Genomic DNA, 14,605 nt, shown 5'->3' on the forward strand with positions numbered 1-14,605 from the left:
TAAACAATTAATTTATCAACACTGAGAGCCACTTTACGGTCGCTTAAATCGTTAGAATAGATCAGAGAAGTAGCTGTATTTGTCAACATGGCGTTTGACCAAACACGTTGAAATAAAGAGTCGCCGGATGCAGGTTGTTTGTTCAGTAAGATCACTGGGTCGATATACAGTAGGGCTATTTAATTATGGCAAAACGCCTGTTAATTTTTAATAGCCTCGGGCGGAGCCCCCGCCTCCCCGCTTGTAGTCGCACCTGAGTCTGCGCTTCGTCCGAGCGCAGGACGAGGAAGAGGACGAGGAAGAGGACGAAGACGCTTTACTTTTGGTCTGTAAGTCTTAGACTATCTGTATTTTTGTTCTTCCCGAACGGAGTCAGATTAGAAAACTTTACGTATTGCTATAAGGTTATAAGGGATGTCATCTTTGCTCTTTTGAGCAACATAACTATGAAACGGAATAAAGCCGCATATCCTTGGATACAAATAAATATGAAACTGCCTGCAAACAAGTGCATTTTCAATATCAGAATAGGAAAGCGACCCGCTTCCCCCCCACTTTATGATCCCTCGTAATGATAAAAAAAAAATCACCGAGGTGCTTCAGGGGCGCTCCGGCATCATCTACACTGTAAAAAATGCTGTTAAGTGGTTTTTTAAGAGTTCACCTGAAGGAATCGTACTGGTTCTATGCACTCAGATGGAAGACTGCGCCGAGAATCGGTTTCAGCATGACAGTGAGGAAATGCACGACATCCTCAGGCAGATATCCGAGCTTGTCAAGTGGAGAAAAATCTTCGATGACCGCGGGTAAATGACAATTACATTAGTTACATTTAAAATACTCCACGATGTGGGAGTTTCTATGACTATACAGCACGAAGTGCCCACTAAAGCAGCCTTATGGATGAAATATGAATGACGCGTAATCGCTTGTTTCAGAGCCAGCCCCTAGGATAAGGTTTACAGCAGGCGCAAGAATCTGCAAAGTAAATTATTCAGACAGTCTGATTACTATCGTGTCTTGTAAAGGAAAACATAACCGTATCTCTTCCTTTCCAACGGCCCATCGACCTCCGATTGTGGTTCAGGATGGAACTGCGGAATTGTATCACAAAGGTAAGACTTTGTCATCAGTGCATTCAGACTTTTCTTTCCCGTAATCATGCACGCGCAAATTAAATGTCCCTTTCTTGTGTCCACGGACATTTAGATTTTAATTACTTGTAATTCTTAAAATTTTAATTTAAGAAATGACCAGTTCATTTTTTAAATTAACTCCCAAACGGGCAGCCAAACTACTACAGCATTATGTAGTATATAGATTCGGATGCCCTTTAACATAGAACAACCTTCTGATTTACAACTACTTTCCATTAAGGTCAGTAATTTGGTTAACATATAACAAACGTGGTAGACCGCCAGGCACGGAGACTCACATCCCTCCTCTGTGTGTGCAGTGTGTGGTTTTCTTGTTGCACTCGAAAGACATTCAGCTTGGTTAACTAGCATGTATAAAGTACACATAGTGCGTGATTCTACTTGCGAACGAGCTCTGCGATGGACTTGCATCCCGTCCACGGTGACCCCAACCTTGTGCCCTGGGACAGGCTGCTCGTGACCAGAATAGTGATTAATGGTTCAAAGATCGATAGATGTACGTATCGGCAGATGTGCTGCAGAGCGCCCCTGCTGGCTATGCGTGTACAGCCTCTCGTAACTGAACTTGATCTCCTGCTCATTGCCCCAAGTATTCGGTTGCGTTAATCACGCTATTCACCTCGTGTGTCAGGGTGTGTTTGTATGTGCGTGCCCTGGAAGCTGTTGAGCTCTCTGCAGTTGCGTGAATCCAGTGCGAGGTACAAAGTCAGCTGTAAATGACCTGCTGACTCCAGCTTGACTCTCCAACCAGACGCTTTCTGAGAGGGCTGCACTGGAAGGTGATGGAGAAGATGCAGCAGGCAGACATACTTACTGCACTCAGCGCCACTGCACCCTGCACTCCCTGCCCTGCCTGGTCCCACAAACCTTAGCTGCTTCCCCCAGTTTGGGGGGAGTCCCTGCCAGCCCAGAGCAGGTCATGGTGAGTCCTTGACATGAGCCCATAATCTGTCACTCCCCCCCCGACCCGTTCCTCACACAAAGCCCACTAACAGACACCCTCATTTATTCATGAGCTATCTACATGAGAAAGAGGTTCACACACTGTGAAGTGTGTGTTCGTGTGTGTGCGTGTGTGTGTGTGCTCGTATGTGTGTGTGCGTGTGTGTGTTCGTGTGTGTATGTGTGTCTGTGTGTGTGTGTGTGTGTGTGTGTGTGTGTGTGTGTGTGCACTTTTAACAAAGCATAAGCTGCTCAATCATTACTTTCTACACACTATATATGGCACTTGAGATCAACAAAAAACATTGTCCACTAAAATGTATAAACTTACAGGCATATAAATGGTTTCAACTTATATATAGACATTAAACTGATTTAATTATCGTATTGCTGAATGCCTTGCAGCTAAAAAATATTCATGGTTAATTTCTCCAAATTGTTAAATGTTCTCCTTTCAGAACCTCAGGAAGATTTTATTTGGGAATACCTTTAATTTCTTCAACTATGAGTGGAAGAAATCGGTTTTCCGGTTCAGGGATCCGCGCTCTGAGCTCTCCTACGCACTGCAAGCGGAAAGGGTGAGTCGGCCAGTCTGTGAGACTGCTGTTGAGGCCAGGGTGGGGCGCTATTGAGTCGAATGTTCAGTATTGATGCAATGTTGTCTCTAACACATGTTCCATGCAACAATCTGGAAATAAGTAACAGTAAAAGAAGGACATACCTGATGATGATACCTTAGCAACCAGTACTAACTACTTGCAGGGTGGACCTGGAGCCGTCCAGATGGTGGTCCAGGCCAATATCATCAAGTTCCTGCTGTTCACCTGCCAAAGTCAATGCAATAGCAACCAGCTGCACAGGTGAGGAATAGGCTGGGTGTGCTGGTCATAACAGCAAGAAGCACACCTGAGTCACGCCACAGTGTGTATGTGTCAAAACAGTCTGGGGGACAAGGAGCAGGAAGAAGCCTTGGCGTCTGCGCTGTCCGACATCCTGTGGATGGCAGGAGAGGAGCAGGCCGCCACTGTTACCCTGGTTACCTCCAAGCCCAGCTTTTTCACCCTGCCAGGACATCAGCTGGACAGCATCACTGAGAGGGCAAGTATGCCACACTCATGGGGCAAGGGCTAGGTACACACTTTGCCGACAGAGGTTACCGTAGGTATAGGTTATGCCCACAGAGCTCGCTGTAGGTACACGCTATACACACACAGCTGACAGTAGGTACAGGCTACACCCACAGAGCTGACCATAGGTACATGCTGCGCCCACAGACCTGACAGTAGGTACAGTTAATGCCACACAGTAGGTTCTTTTTTACAATTCATTAACAAGATAATTGATTTGACGTGGTTTGTAAAAAATATTTCTGTCATAGTAAATATATTTTATATTGTATTTTCAGTTGCACATTTTTAGCTTCGTCAGAAAAGAGGACATGTGGAAGTTCATCTACGAGCACATGCAGTGTGTGAGTACAGAGATAAACAGCACAGAAGACTTCATTGTACCTGACAGTACTTTTTGGTTTGCATCGATAGTCTTTATTGCGTTGACAGTAGTTTACTTATGGATATTATTGACTCATTGCCTCATAAACATACATGTACAGTGTAAACATGTGCTTTGAAGGTGCCTGTTCTCCTCCACTTTATACACAGCTATGTTCATGGTGTTAATCTTATTCTGGTTACCTATATCTAGTTTCAGGAGGAGGGCAGCCATGGTGTCATCCTGTTCCTCTATAGTCTTGTCTTCTCCAGGACCATTCACAGGTAGCCGCCGCCCCCTTCCCAAATCGGCCTATGGAAATGAGCGACGGGCGGGGCAATGACTGCCCAGTTACAAGTTGTACATGAGTATCTGCAGTACTGGGACCAGTGATTCTACTCCAGGCGTTACCAGCCTGCACTTTAGAATTCACCTTGGTACAAGAATGAGCAGCTAGCTGAAACAGCTAACAATTTTTATTTTTTTTTTTTTCCTTAAAGGTTAAAAGATGATCTTGATTCGACCACCTCACACCTCTTACATCTCAGTCAGGGAAACTTTGTGTGTCACCAGGTAAGCAGGCAGTAGCCAGCTGCTCATTGGCTGCTCATATTCCACAGTAACCAGGGCAACCACTGATGTAATAGATGTGGTCTGGCCGTTGCAGCAGAGGTTCATGGGAGTTTTCTTGAGAGAAACATTTCGATGCAAATTGTCACATTAGACTTGGCTGTTTGATGGGGCACTGAAAGTGCGTGGAATGTATCTCTTGGACTCCGCTTGTACGGAAGAAGTTAAACCAACACAAAATGTAGCGTTATGGTGAAATACCTGCAAATTATATCTGGGTGGCAACCTGTGTGTGTGTGTGTGTGTATGTGTGTGTGTGTGTGTGTGTGTGTGTGTGTGTGTGTATGTATGTCTCTCTCTGAGCTGCCTCGCTCCTCCTCTCCTTCCTATGTGACATCATAGTAAAAGTGAACCAGTGAGTCCTTTTCAAAACTTTTCATACTGTTGTCTCCTCTTACAGAACTGAAGATGACATTTTTGGGCTCTGTGCTTCAAAAATAAACCCGTATAATATTTTAACTCCAATATCATTGCTTTCTGCTACTGCACACTTCCTCGTTCAGAAGACCTCGTTACAATCATTTGTATTACCAAAGCACTGTAGCATTAAAACACCTCCCTGTTCCTGAAACACTGAGGTTCCGACCTGTTAATGCCACACAGGTCTTTACCTCACCAAGGGGGTCAAACCCATTGGCTAAAATTGTGGTGGACAAAAATGTCTTTCTAACATCTAACAGCAGAGAGAAGCATGTTGATTACTGCACTGTGAATGCTGCTGGTGTTCCAGCGCTGTGCTTCCTGAGAGGAACGGTGCCTACTTGCTTTATTGACACCCGTATTTATAAAAACCAGTTTTCACAAACTGCTTCACATCAAAGATAGAGCTTTCTCTCACTGTGTCCCAGGCCCTACTGAATCTCCTGCTTACGGGCCGGGCGAGTCCCAATGTGTTTAATGGCACTGTGCAGTTTGATGAGGCTGGGGCACCACTGCCGCAACCCCTACGGGGGGTGCTGGCACGCAGCGACATTGGATATCTCCAATGGAGTTGGGAACAGGGGCCACAAACCCCCCTACCTCAGGTACAGAGCTGCACCCCGTATACCTGAACATTAAGCTAGCAAGGCTAACAGCCAACATCAGCCAGCCCACATTTTTGCTCCCTCTGAGCTCCCTGCCAGACAGTCCACATTTTTGCTCCCTTCCAGCTCCCTGCCAGACAGTCCACATTTGAGCTGGGAGGGAGCAAAATTGTGGACTGTCTGTAAGTCCCTGAGGACCAATCAGGAAACACTGCACTAAAAAAAATCCTTCATGAAGCTTAGGATGTGTGGTGCTCTGGTCCTTCTCACCTAGGTGGGTAGCATGCTGAAGACCCCCAAGTTGCCTGTGTGGGTCTGCTGCATCAACGGCACCTACGGCATCCTCTTCAGCCCCAACCGAACGCTGCTCTCCAACTGGAGAACGGAGCACCTATTCGAGCTGCATTTCTACAACGGGCAGCCTACTCAAAGGAGAACCGCGGTTCTGACCATAGGTACGGGGACACGCCTGTCTGCACCTCCCATGATTCCCCTGCTCCAGGGTTGCCAGCTCTCACGCATGTGTCGTGACTCTCACGCTTTCAGACTCTCCCGCTCGCACAAGAAATTTTACAGGAAATCTATATTATTCGATTATATAGCCCAAATTAGCTACATTAAAAGTGCTGAGGTGGTTTGCAAACCCTACCATTTACAAGGTAAGAAACTGTTACATACATGTAAAATAGTGTGCAAACTCATCTCGAACTGAAAATCTCACTTCGGTCGGCTGACCAAACTTGGCAACCCTGCTGCTCATGCATCGCTGACCCTCCACCCTCACCATTTCAGACACACACTCACATCACTGGGAACCTCGGACCACGGATACCCAGGGGGACCTCGAAAAGAAGTTCCCATCAGTGGACATGACCATCCGGACCAAGTGGGAAGGGGCTGTTATTGACTGGAATGGGGTGGTTCCTTTTTTCTGATCTCTAGTATGTAATACATCTTACAGTATCACGTGCAATGTTGGGCATTTCAGGTTCAGGAACCACAAATCCAGAGCAATTGTTTCTACCAACCAGTTCAGCATAAATAGCCAGTTACAGAGTACTCAACTGGTTGGTAGAAATAAAATCATGGTCTGGCTTTTGACTTTCTGGATCTGAAATGCTCAACACTGATTACGTGGCAAAACTGTCCCTTTAATATTTACTTAAGATGTCTATCGCAAGAATTGTAAAAAAAAAAATAATAAAAAAAAGGGTATTTTAATGTAATTTAGTATGAATTCATCTCTGCTTCTAGTAAAACTTCCAGGAACAACTGAAACGAAGCAGTTTATCCTCTACAAATTTCCCAATTTTATGTTTTTATTACATGCTTAATTAATACGGACGTACAGATCAAAACTTAACATTTTCACTTTGGTGCAGATTTAATATTTCCGACCAACGCGATGGTATATTCAAACTGTTCAATGCATTTGTGTTCTGACAAACGTACGTTTCTATAATAAAATAATTCAAATGGACTTAAATTTCTCATCGAAGTTTCAGTTCATCAAATGGATCATAGAGAGATTTTGAAAACTGCACGTCATCATTTCAGGCATCTTAATTTACCAGATTAAAATCGACAAAAAAACGCTGTTGTATGAGTTAAAGCGAAGCAGTGTGTGGAATAAGACGCCGCTGTGTGTGCGCTGCGCTGCGTGTCATGTGTGTAAATGAGGGGCGGATTACAGCGGTTGCTCTGAGCGCAGACAACGGATCAGCACCTTTTATTGGCGGCGGGCTGTGAAAGGGAGCGGGCAATGCTGTGGGACACTGCGGCGTTTTAAGGAGGCCACATCCCGGAGGGGTTCAGGGCCGATCGTGCCTGAACCGGCGGCTCGGAGAAGCCAGCCGGCTGGTGCGCTCCCTGCGACATAACTATGTGCGAGAAGAACGCCGCTGTCATCTGGAGGAACCGCTGCTGCCGACTGACCGGGCGGCGATGAGCCGGCCATCCTCTACCGGCCCCGGCGCCGTTAAGACCGGCGCCAAAACGCAGCACGGTGCTCCCACAGCCCCCGGACCGGCCTCGGTGCGGCCCTGCGCTGCTCTCCCCGCAGCGGCAGCTGTCAGCCCCGCGCAGCACCAAGAGCTCACCTCCCTGTTCGAGTGCCCGGTGTGCTTCGACTACGTCTTGCCTCCGATCCTGCAGTGCCAGGCGGGGCATCTGGTTTGCGGCCAATGCCGGCAGAAGGTAACCTGCTGCCCGACGTGCAGGGGCACGCTCACCCCGAGCATCCGGAACCTGGCCATGGAGAAGGTGGCTTCTACGCTGCTGTTTCCCTGCAAGGTACCGTAACGCGCAGGGACCGGACCCCAGGCAGCCGGCATTCATCGCTAAGCGCTCGGCGTTTATCCAGCGGCTACCATTCCCCCACCCCCCCAATCTCCGCATTTCACCGGGTTATTGTCGGATATGAATCCCTAAGTATGAAATTCAATCGGCATGCAATGTCCGGCTGTCTGATGAGAGTTTACAACACCAAGCTGCCAGGCTGAGCATAAATGAGTCAGGAACAGGCTTGTCGGGAAAGTTCCATCCCGTTGGTGTAAGACTCGGGATCAGAGTCCAGATCAGATCTGCAGGACCAGGCAGTCCTTGTGTGAAGCAGTTGCAATTTCTGAAAATACTTATTTTATACACTATAAAAATGTCATCTTGTTGCAGGACACTACTTTTAAGGTGCATTCTCAGGCATTTTGGGGGGTAATTTCTAAATTCTGTACCTTTTGCTATTTAATGCCTGTGCCTAAATCGCTTCCCTCCCTCTGTGGCCAGTTTGCCTCCACCGGATGTGTGCTGACACTCCCCCACACGGAGAAGCCCGGGCACGAGGAGCTGTGCGAGTTCCGGCCCTATTCCTGCCCCTGCCCCGGAGCATCCTGCAAGTGGCAGGGCTCGCTGGACGCCGTCATGCCCCACCTGATGCACCAGCACAAGTCCATCACCACGCTGCAGGGCGAGGACATCGTCTTCCTGGCCACGGACATCAACCTGCCGGGCGCCGTGGACTGGGTCATGATGCAGTCCTGCTTTGGACGCCACTTCATGCTGGTTCTGGAGAAGCAGGAGCGCTACGAGGGCCATCAGCAGTTCTTCGCCGTCGTGCTGCTGATCGGCACCCGCAAGCAGGCCGAGGGCTTCGCCTACCGTCTCGAGCTAAACGGGCACCGGCGGCGGCTCACCTGGGAGGCCACGCCCCACTCCATCCACGACGGCGTGGCCTCCGCCATCATGAACAGCGACTGCCTGGTGTTCGACACGGCCGTCGCCCATCTGTTCGCGGACAACGGCAACCTGGGCATTAACGTCACTGTCTCCGCCTGCTGCCCCTGAGGAGCCTGTCCGGTTCGGCCCCCTGATCCCAAGTTCCTTCTACCAGCACATGTTTTGTACCGTGAATGACAAGTTTCCATCCGTTAATTTGCCATAAATAAATATTTTATTGACAATCAGCTTGTTTGCCATTGTAAAGGTCTATGGAGAGGTCAGGGTCGTAGTACAGCTGTGAAGGTCCTACACCATCCCACTCCACTGCAGAGAGGTATAGAGCACCTCCTCCGGCTCGGCCCCCGGCGAGCACAGCAGGACGGTCTTCTTCACGTTGGCGCCCAAGCGGGACAGGGCCAGGAGGTCGCACAGCGGCAGGGCCTCGTCCATCGGAAGGCATACTGCGATGAAGTGCGCGTGGAAGCGTAGGGGGTCACCTGGGAGCAGGTAGGCGGTCAGAGCAGAAGGGGGATAGTGACCCCTAAAAATTCACCTGGAGAATCCCCTGCCCAGGACACCAACCGGGATACACCAGGAAATCCCCGCCAAACTTCCCGCCGGTGGTGAGGTAGAAGCCCCGCCTCCTCAGGTCGCTGAAGACGCGGTAACGGGCGTCCCGTCGCTCATCCCGAGGCTTCAGCGAATCGGCAGCCAGGAAGTGCAGCTCCTCTGGGGCGTAGCTCATGCCGGCCCGGGCGGTGCTCAGCTGAACAGCCATGGCAGCGCGGGGGAAAGTGAAGCCTTGGTCAAGGGCCAGCAACTGCTCCTGTAAGGCCTGCTCACTCTGATCACTGCCTGGGGGGGGGGGGCGGAGTGACACGAAGGCAGTCAGCCTTCACAGTGACAGAATTGCAAAACACTGACTTCCATTAATTTCTCTAAATTATAACTGATCAGAAGCATGGACACTATTCATGATGACGCAGGATGGAGCCCTACATTTACGAACCAAGACTTCCTACTTCCAAATAGGAAATTATGCAGTATGAACAACAGAAACAGAAAATTAACATGGCGTTAAAGTTCTCACATCTGATTTCTGTATCAGGGCAAGGAGGCTGATTAAACAGGATTTGCTAAATAACTAAAATCTATATTCCTTATGACACGTGGGTCATGTGATCACCAATCACTGAACCTAGCTTAAAAAAATAACTTAAGCCTAAAATGTACTGGGAACCACACCATTTCACCAGTCGCAATGATTAGTGTCACAAATACGGGGTCTCATCTAGGGGAGATACTGAACATAGTCCCAGTCCAAGGGATATCAACAGCATGAGGTGGCACCTCCTCACCTTGCTTCTTATCTGCCATAACCCTCTGCAGCACAGCCTTCTTGTCCTGTTGTGCCAGTTGGCTCTGTTCAGAATAGCTCTGGTCCATCTGCTCCTGGTACCGTTTTATGAGCTCAGGGTTGGCCGCACCTGTGCTCTGAGCACAAGGACCTGTGAGCATGTTACGGCTGGGGCTTGCAGACCGCCTGCGGGGGACACATTCCGGCTGCTATTACCCACCTTCGGTTGCGATGACGAGAGAAGCACAGCTCGCCCTGCATCGGCCAGCAGCCGCGCTTCCTCCTGCAGAAGCTCCAGCGGCCGTCCCAGTCGGCAGTTTTGCCGAGGCTGCCGGGCTAACGAACCCACCAGAGTGCCCACCACGCCTGTCTGCCGTGCGGTCCTCACGTCCCCGGCCCGCCACAGCAAAGGAGCGGACTCGCAAAAACAGATAGCGACGGTCCCTGGATTGGAAGCGGGATCGGCGCCTGCATCCCCTCTCCCAGCGGTGGCCATGGCTGTTTATCGGAGGGCTGTATGTATTAAAAGATAGCAGGACACCGATTCTCCACTTTCATGAACTAGCGAGTTACAATCAACTCATACTAGTTGATTTAAATATATGGAGATAATTTAGCCGAAAATCTGCTATAGCATCAGGCGCCCAGTACCTTCACATGGCATAATTACTCACATGCGGGATTACTCAATACGAAGGATAAAGCTCAATAAGATTATTGCAGTCGAATCCCACCAAAAGTCTTAAAGCGGACGCAGGAAACACGTGCCGCAGCTTCTGATCGCGAGAGAAAATGCCCGCAGTTCATTGGCCGCTCGCCGCCAAGGGGGTGGTACTTCCGGGGAATCCCAGAAGTGCGCAAGAAACTACGCTGCAGCTGGACTAATTCGCATCATTCGGAAAGCAAATGATTCATTTTTTTAACGCATTTAATGTAAGCATACAGCTTCTCTGAATCTTTTTAAATGCAGCACTGCTGGCCTTTATTTGGAAAATTGTCACCAGGCCACCCAACAGGAAATCCCCTGACGCCGGCCCAGCACTTTAGATTCAATGACTCGCTTGTATTCAAACATTGCATGAAGCGGAGATTGTATATGGGCGGCGTGCTTAACTGGTCTGATAACCTTTTATTTACAATCTAGCAGTTGTTTTGTGTAGTTAACAGCAAATTGATTTAGTTAGAAAAATTGAGACCACAGGTATTCCATTATATGTAATCCACTTTAATATCATTTAAGTTCCTCTTTTTTTGCTATAAAAAGAAATATAAAATTACAGTAGCTCAGAAATTAAATTAATGTTAAATGCTTGTATGATGTCACTTTTAATCCTGCTGAATCAAATATAAAATACAACTGCCACTGACTTTAAGCTATATTTCGGCTCAGAACATAAAATGAATAGATTTTGCATTTAAAAATTGCACAAAAAAAACTACAATTAAGACTGTCTGGCTGCCACAGATCCCAGTCTGCTGCAGGGGGCTTGTCTAGAGGCTTAGAGGAGCGACGGTGTCTTCCAGTCTGTGCTAGCAGTCATCCTGCCTTCAGCACAGACCTTCATGGGTGTCGGTCCTCAGCCTGGGGACATGCTCACCTCAAACCTGCAAAACCGCAACAAGACAGACGCATCTGTACACAATCCTGACGTCTTTAACCTCTATTAGGACAAAGTGAATTCCACGACTAGAGTAACACGCAAGGCATAAGACGTAGTCATACAGGGGGGTCTCAGACCGCAGACGGGGACAGGGGGCCGTTACGAGCGCTGGTGTGAGAGGGAGTCCATATGCACGTTCAGCTTCATTTCATTGTCTAGGATCTGGACCAGCTGCTGCATGGAGGGCAAGTGGCCCGACTGTAGCTTGGACCACACTGGTACATCTGCAGGTAAAGTGAGAGGTCAGTGCTGCACAATACGGCAGTAATACACGAGAAAGACTGGAAAGACCATGCTCTGCCTTCTCAGATGGCCGATACCATCAGTTCATTGACAATGCAACACAAACGATATAACGATCATGTCCAAACTCAGATGACTTTAATTCTGCAATTATAAATCCACCATGGGCTCAAATCAAAGCCATGCTTGCCCCCCCACCTCTCAATCTTATTGACAGATTCCCATCTTCAGTAGCTACAGGACCATGGTTAAGTCAAGAATGAACCAATTACGGTCCATTTTCCCACATCCCAAAGTTTCGAAACACACAACCTTACCATTTAAGGTGATTTCAAAAGCTCCTGTAGACATACACTGGTTCTCAATCATATTGCTAAGGAAGAAGACCATCATGCAAGCATAGATCTGGCAGGAGGGAGAGAAGAAAAGACAAAAGGTAAGCATCTACAGAACTCTGCTGATGTTTAAATAAAGAATTAAAGATGAATTTGAAAGGATCTCAAAGCAGTCAGCATCCAGCATGACCACACTGGATCTTGGACACGTGTTCCCTAGGCAACTAGTAAGGCTTGGGTGGTATGAGAGCGGGGAAAAGAAGCCTCAGCGATCTCCCTTGGATATAATTAGTGAAGAAACATGCTCCCATGCAATAAGCAGAAGAGACTGTTCGGCTTTCCCTAAGGGGCCCCATTATATACCAGCAGAACAACAAAAGTCTACAGAAACCCAGCCTGCGTAGTAAACTCTCCTCTCTCTGTGACCTTACCTTATTCTCCTGTCCCCAGACCCAGAGTCTAGGGGTTTGCATACCAAAGAACATAAATGGATCCTTGCCCAGAATAATCAGCCCAATCACGGCGAGCTTGAAGATGGACAGGAAGGAAGCTATGTGTCTGAGGGGGGGGAACAAACAAAAGAAAATGCTCACGACTGAGCGTACAACAGTAGGCGAGCAAACAGGCATTTGCTTGTATGCAAGGTATATGTTACGCACCAAATTGTGAAATTTAGGGAATTCTTACATGTGAAGTTTTAAACACAAGACACTTGCCCAGGTGGGTTTATGTGTCGTTACACACAGAATGCAGGATATCTGGGCATTTGATTAATATGTACAGCAGGGAAATTCATTAATATGGCACCTCCCTGTCTTCTGATCCCAGCCCACAAAGAGCAGCGATGGATGAGGGCTCTCTTACCGGTAAATGGGTAGTGGCAGGTAACTCTCCCCTTCAATGCGGATGTCTGGGTAACGCTGGTTAAGAACCCGCGTGTACTCCTCAAACACCCGCTTGTAGCCTCAGGAAACGCTGCATTGGGGCAGTTTGTGGGAAAGAGGTATCAGCAACGAGGTAAACCCCATTCCCTTTCACAGATGCAGAGCTGCCAGCAATTGTGCAAGTATTTTATTACCTAGTAGACAGACTGTTGGGTTTGCAAACCACCCCAACGCTTTTGATGTAGCTAATTTTAGGCTTATTATGGAATAATGTACATTTCTTGTAAGATTTCTTGCGTGAGCATGACAGTGAAAGTGTGAGTGTCACGTCAGATGCGTGAGAGCTGGCAGCCCTGCAGATGCACACATCACTCTCACATGTATCAGCCTCCTTTCTCGATGAAACAGAACCTGGCAAGGCCAAGACTGTCAAGATAATAAAAGCACACGACAGTGAACGTAAACATTTACGGTTAAACGTATATTCCGCGCATATGATTAACTGCTACGTGAACTAGTCAAGCGAGACAAACATGTAGGTGACACTGTGCCAGAGAGAATCTCCTCGCTGGGTAATTTACGTAACTTGACACCCAAGTTATTGTGCAACTGTGCATGAGTAAAAAGGTAAGCTGTGTTACGCTCACTCACAGGAAGTTGCGACTGGGAACGTGAGGAGGTCGACAGAAAAATGGCATCCAATTGACCCCGAAATCCCCAGAGAACGAGCCAAAATGGCACCCAGTACACAGTAAACACCCCAAAGAGCCGTAATGGCACCCATTTAACTCAGCTGGCCAGCGAAAGAACCGAAACGGTAGCAAGTTAACACCCAAAGGCAAAACATGAGGTTAACATCAGACGGCATCTCAGGCGGCTACGGGTCTACCGCCATCCAGGCGGGGCTTCTGCACCTTGGCTCCGGGCTGCGTCATGGCGGTCCGCCGGCCTCGGAGACGCAGAGCCCGGCATCGCCATCGAGCTGCTCGGCGCCGCCACCGAGGTTTTATGGGTTAGTAGGAACGCGCGCCGGGCGAAATGGTTAAAAACGGGAAGCAGGTGGCTAACAGCTAGCAAGATGTCGCCCGACAAAGCTATCGGAGACCTAGAAACTGCAGCCCCGCGGTACGGCAGCCCTCCCCCACCCGATCAGGCACGGAGAGATCAGAACCCCGATCAACTACATTTAACCAATCGACCTTAAGCGCCGTCGGCCGGCTGTGCGGATGATAACCAGGCTGGACCGGCCTCCCGAACCACCTCACGTACCAGATCTGGAATTTCAGGAGGGGCCCGGTGGCGAACTGCATCTTCAGCTTTTTTACACCGCCGGTGTCAGCGGAAGCTCCGTACAAAAACAGGCCTCCGAGGAAGAGGAGAGCTAGCGACAACGTGCGCTTCCCCATATTGCCGCCTCGACTTCTGCGCTCCCCACGGCACACGGCGTATTATCGGCGGCACGGCCAGGCGGGGGCGCTCGAGCGCTCTGACGTGGGCGCTGGCTTTATGGGAAATGAAGTCTTCGGAATTGATTGATTTCGTTACAAAACGTTAAAAGCCTACACATCTCAACCCGTTTTCTATTAATGTTTTTATGCATTATCTTGTGAAAAAAATCGCCAATTTTTCCCGAATCTCTCAATGCGTATGTGTATACAACGGGTACC

At 48.5% G+C, this 14,605-nt stretch overlaps 4 protein-coding genes across 6 annotated transcripts; 2 read left to right on the forward strand and 2 right to left on the reverse strand.

The window, feature by feature from the left end:
* The first annotated feature begins 284 nt into the window (after positions 1-284).
* mindy4b (MINDY family member 4B) lies at positions 285-6,725 on the forward strand. 2 transcript variants are annotated; one of them, XM_048981767.1, is made up of 13 exons: positions 285-329; positions 697-806; positions 1,088-1,115; positions 1,909-2,079; positions 2,558-2,677; positions 2,862-2,959; positions 3,041-3,197; positions 3,505-3,570; positions 3,804-3,874; positions 4,091-4,163; positions 5,069-5,245; positions 5,520-5,700; positions 6,038-6,725. In XM_048981767.1, exons 2-13 carry the CDS (start codon positions 697-699, stop codon positions 6,178-6,180), a joined length of 1,395 nt encoding a protein of 464 aa, XP_048837724.1. In that variant the 5' UTR covers positions 285-329; the 3' UTR covers positions 6,181-6,725. The 2 variants fall into 2 exon arrangements, with proteins under 2 accessions (XP_048837724.1, XP_048837723.1); XM_048981766.1 differs by having other exon boundaries at positions 285-325.
* A 131-nt stretch (positions 6,726-6,856) lies between these two features.
* Positions 6,857-8,703, forward strand: LOC125711647 (E3 ubiquitin-protein ligase SIAH2-like). Its single transcript, XM_048980807.1, has 2 exons — positions 6,857-7,537; positions 8,027-8,703. Exons 1-2 carry the CDS (start codon positions 7,190-7,192, stop codon positions 8,582-8,584), a joined length of 906 nt encoding a protein of 301 aa, XP_048836764.1. The 5' UTR covers positions 6,857-7,189; the 3' UTR covers positions 8,585-8,703.
* Positions 8,672-10,601, reverse strand: tsen34 (TSEN34 tRNA splicing endonuclease subunit). 2 transcript variants are annotated; one of them, XM_048980808.1, is made up of 5 exons: positions 10,490-10,601; positions 10,036-10,328; positions 9,817-9,952; positions 9,041-9,313; positions 8,672-8,955 (listed from the first exon to the last, which is right to left on the reverse strand). In XM_048980808.1, the coding sequence occupies exons 2-5, from the start codon at positions 10,309-10,311 to the stop codon at positions 8,765-8,767; spliced, it is 876 nt and encodes a 291-aa protein (XP_048836765.1). In that variant the 5' UTR covers positions 10,312-10,328; positions 10,490-10,601; the 3' UTR covers positions 8,672-8,764. The 2 variants fall into 2 exon arrangements, with proteins under 2 accessions (XP_048836765.1, XP_048836767.1); XM_048980810.1 differs by having other exon boundaries at positions 10,467-10,600.
* Positions 10,602-11,019: 418 nt separating this feature from the next.
* Positions 11,020-14,395, reverse strand: LOC125711649 (thioredoxin reductase-like selenoprotein T). The gene is made up of 6 exons (XM_048980811.1): positions 14,208-14,395; positions 12,919-13,029; positions 12,486-12,612; positions 12,037-12,124; positions 11,539-11,700; positions 11,020-11,420 (listed from the first exon to the last, which is right to left on the reverse strand). Exons 1-5 carry the CDS (start codon positions 14,342-14,344, stop codon positions 11,576-11,578), a joined length of 588 nt encoding a protein of 195 aa, XP_048836768.1. The 5' UTR covers positions 14,345-14,395; the 3' UTR covers positions 11,020-11,420; positions 11,539-11,575.
* Positions 14,396-14,605: the final 210 nt, after the last annotated feature.

This window comes from Brienomyrus brachyistius, chromosome 17 (assembly GCF_023856365.1).
Source record: "Brienomyrus brachyistius isolate T26 chromosome 17, BBRACH_0.4, whole genome shotgun sequence".
In the NCBI taxonomy this organism is placed as follows: Eukaryota; Metazoa; Chordata; class Actinopteri; order Osteoglossiformes; family Mormyridae; genus Brienomyrus; species Brienomyrus brachyistius.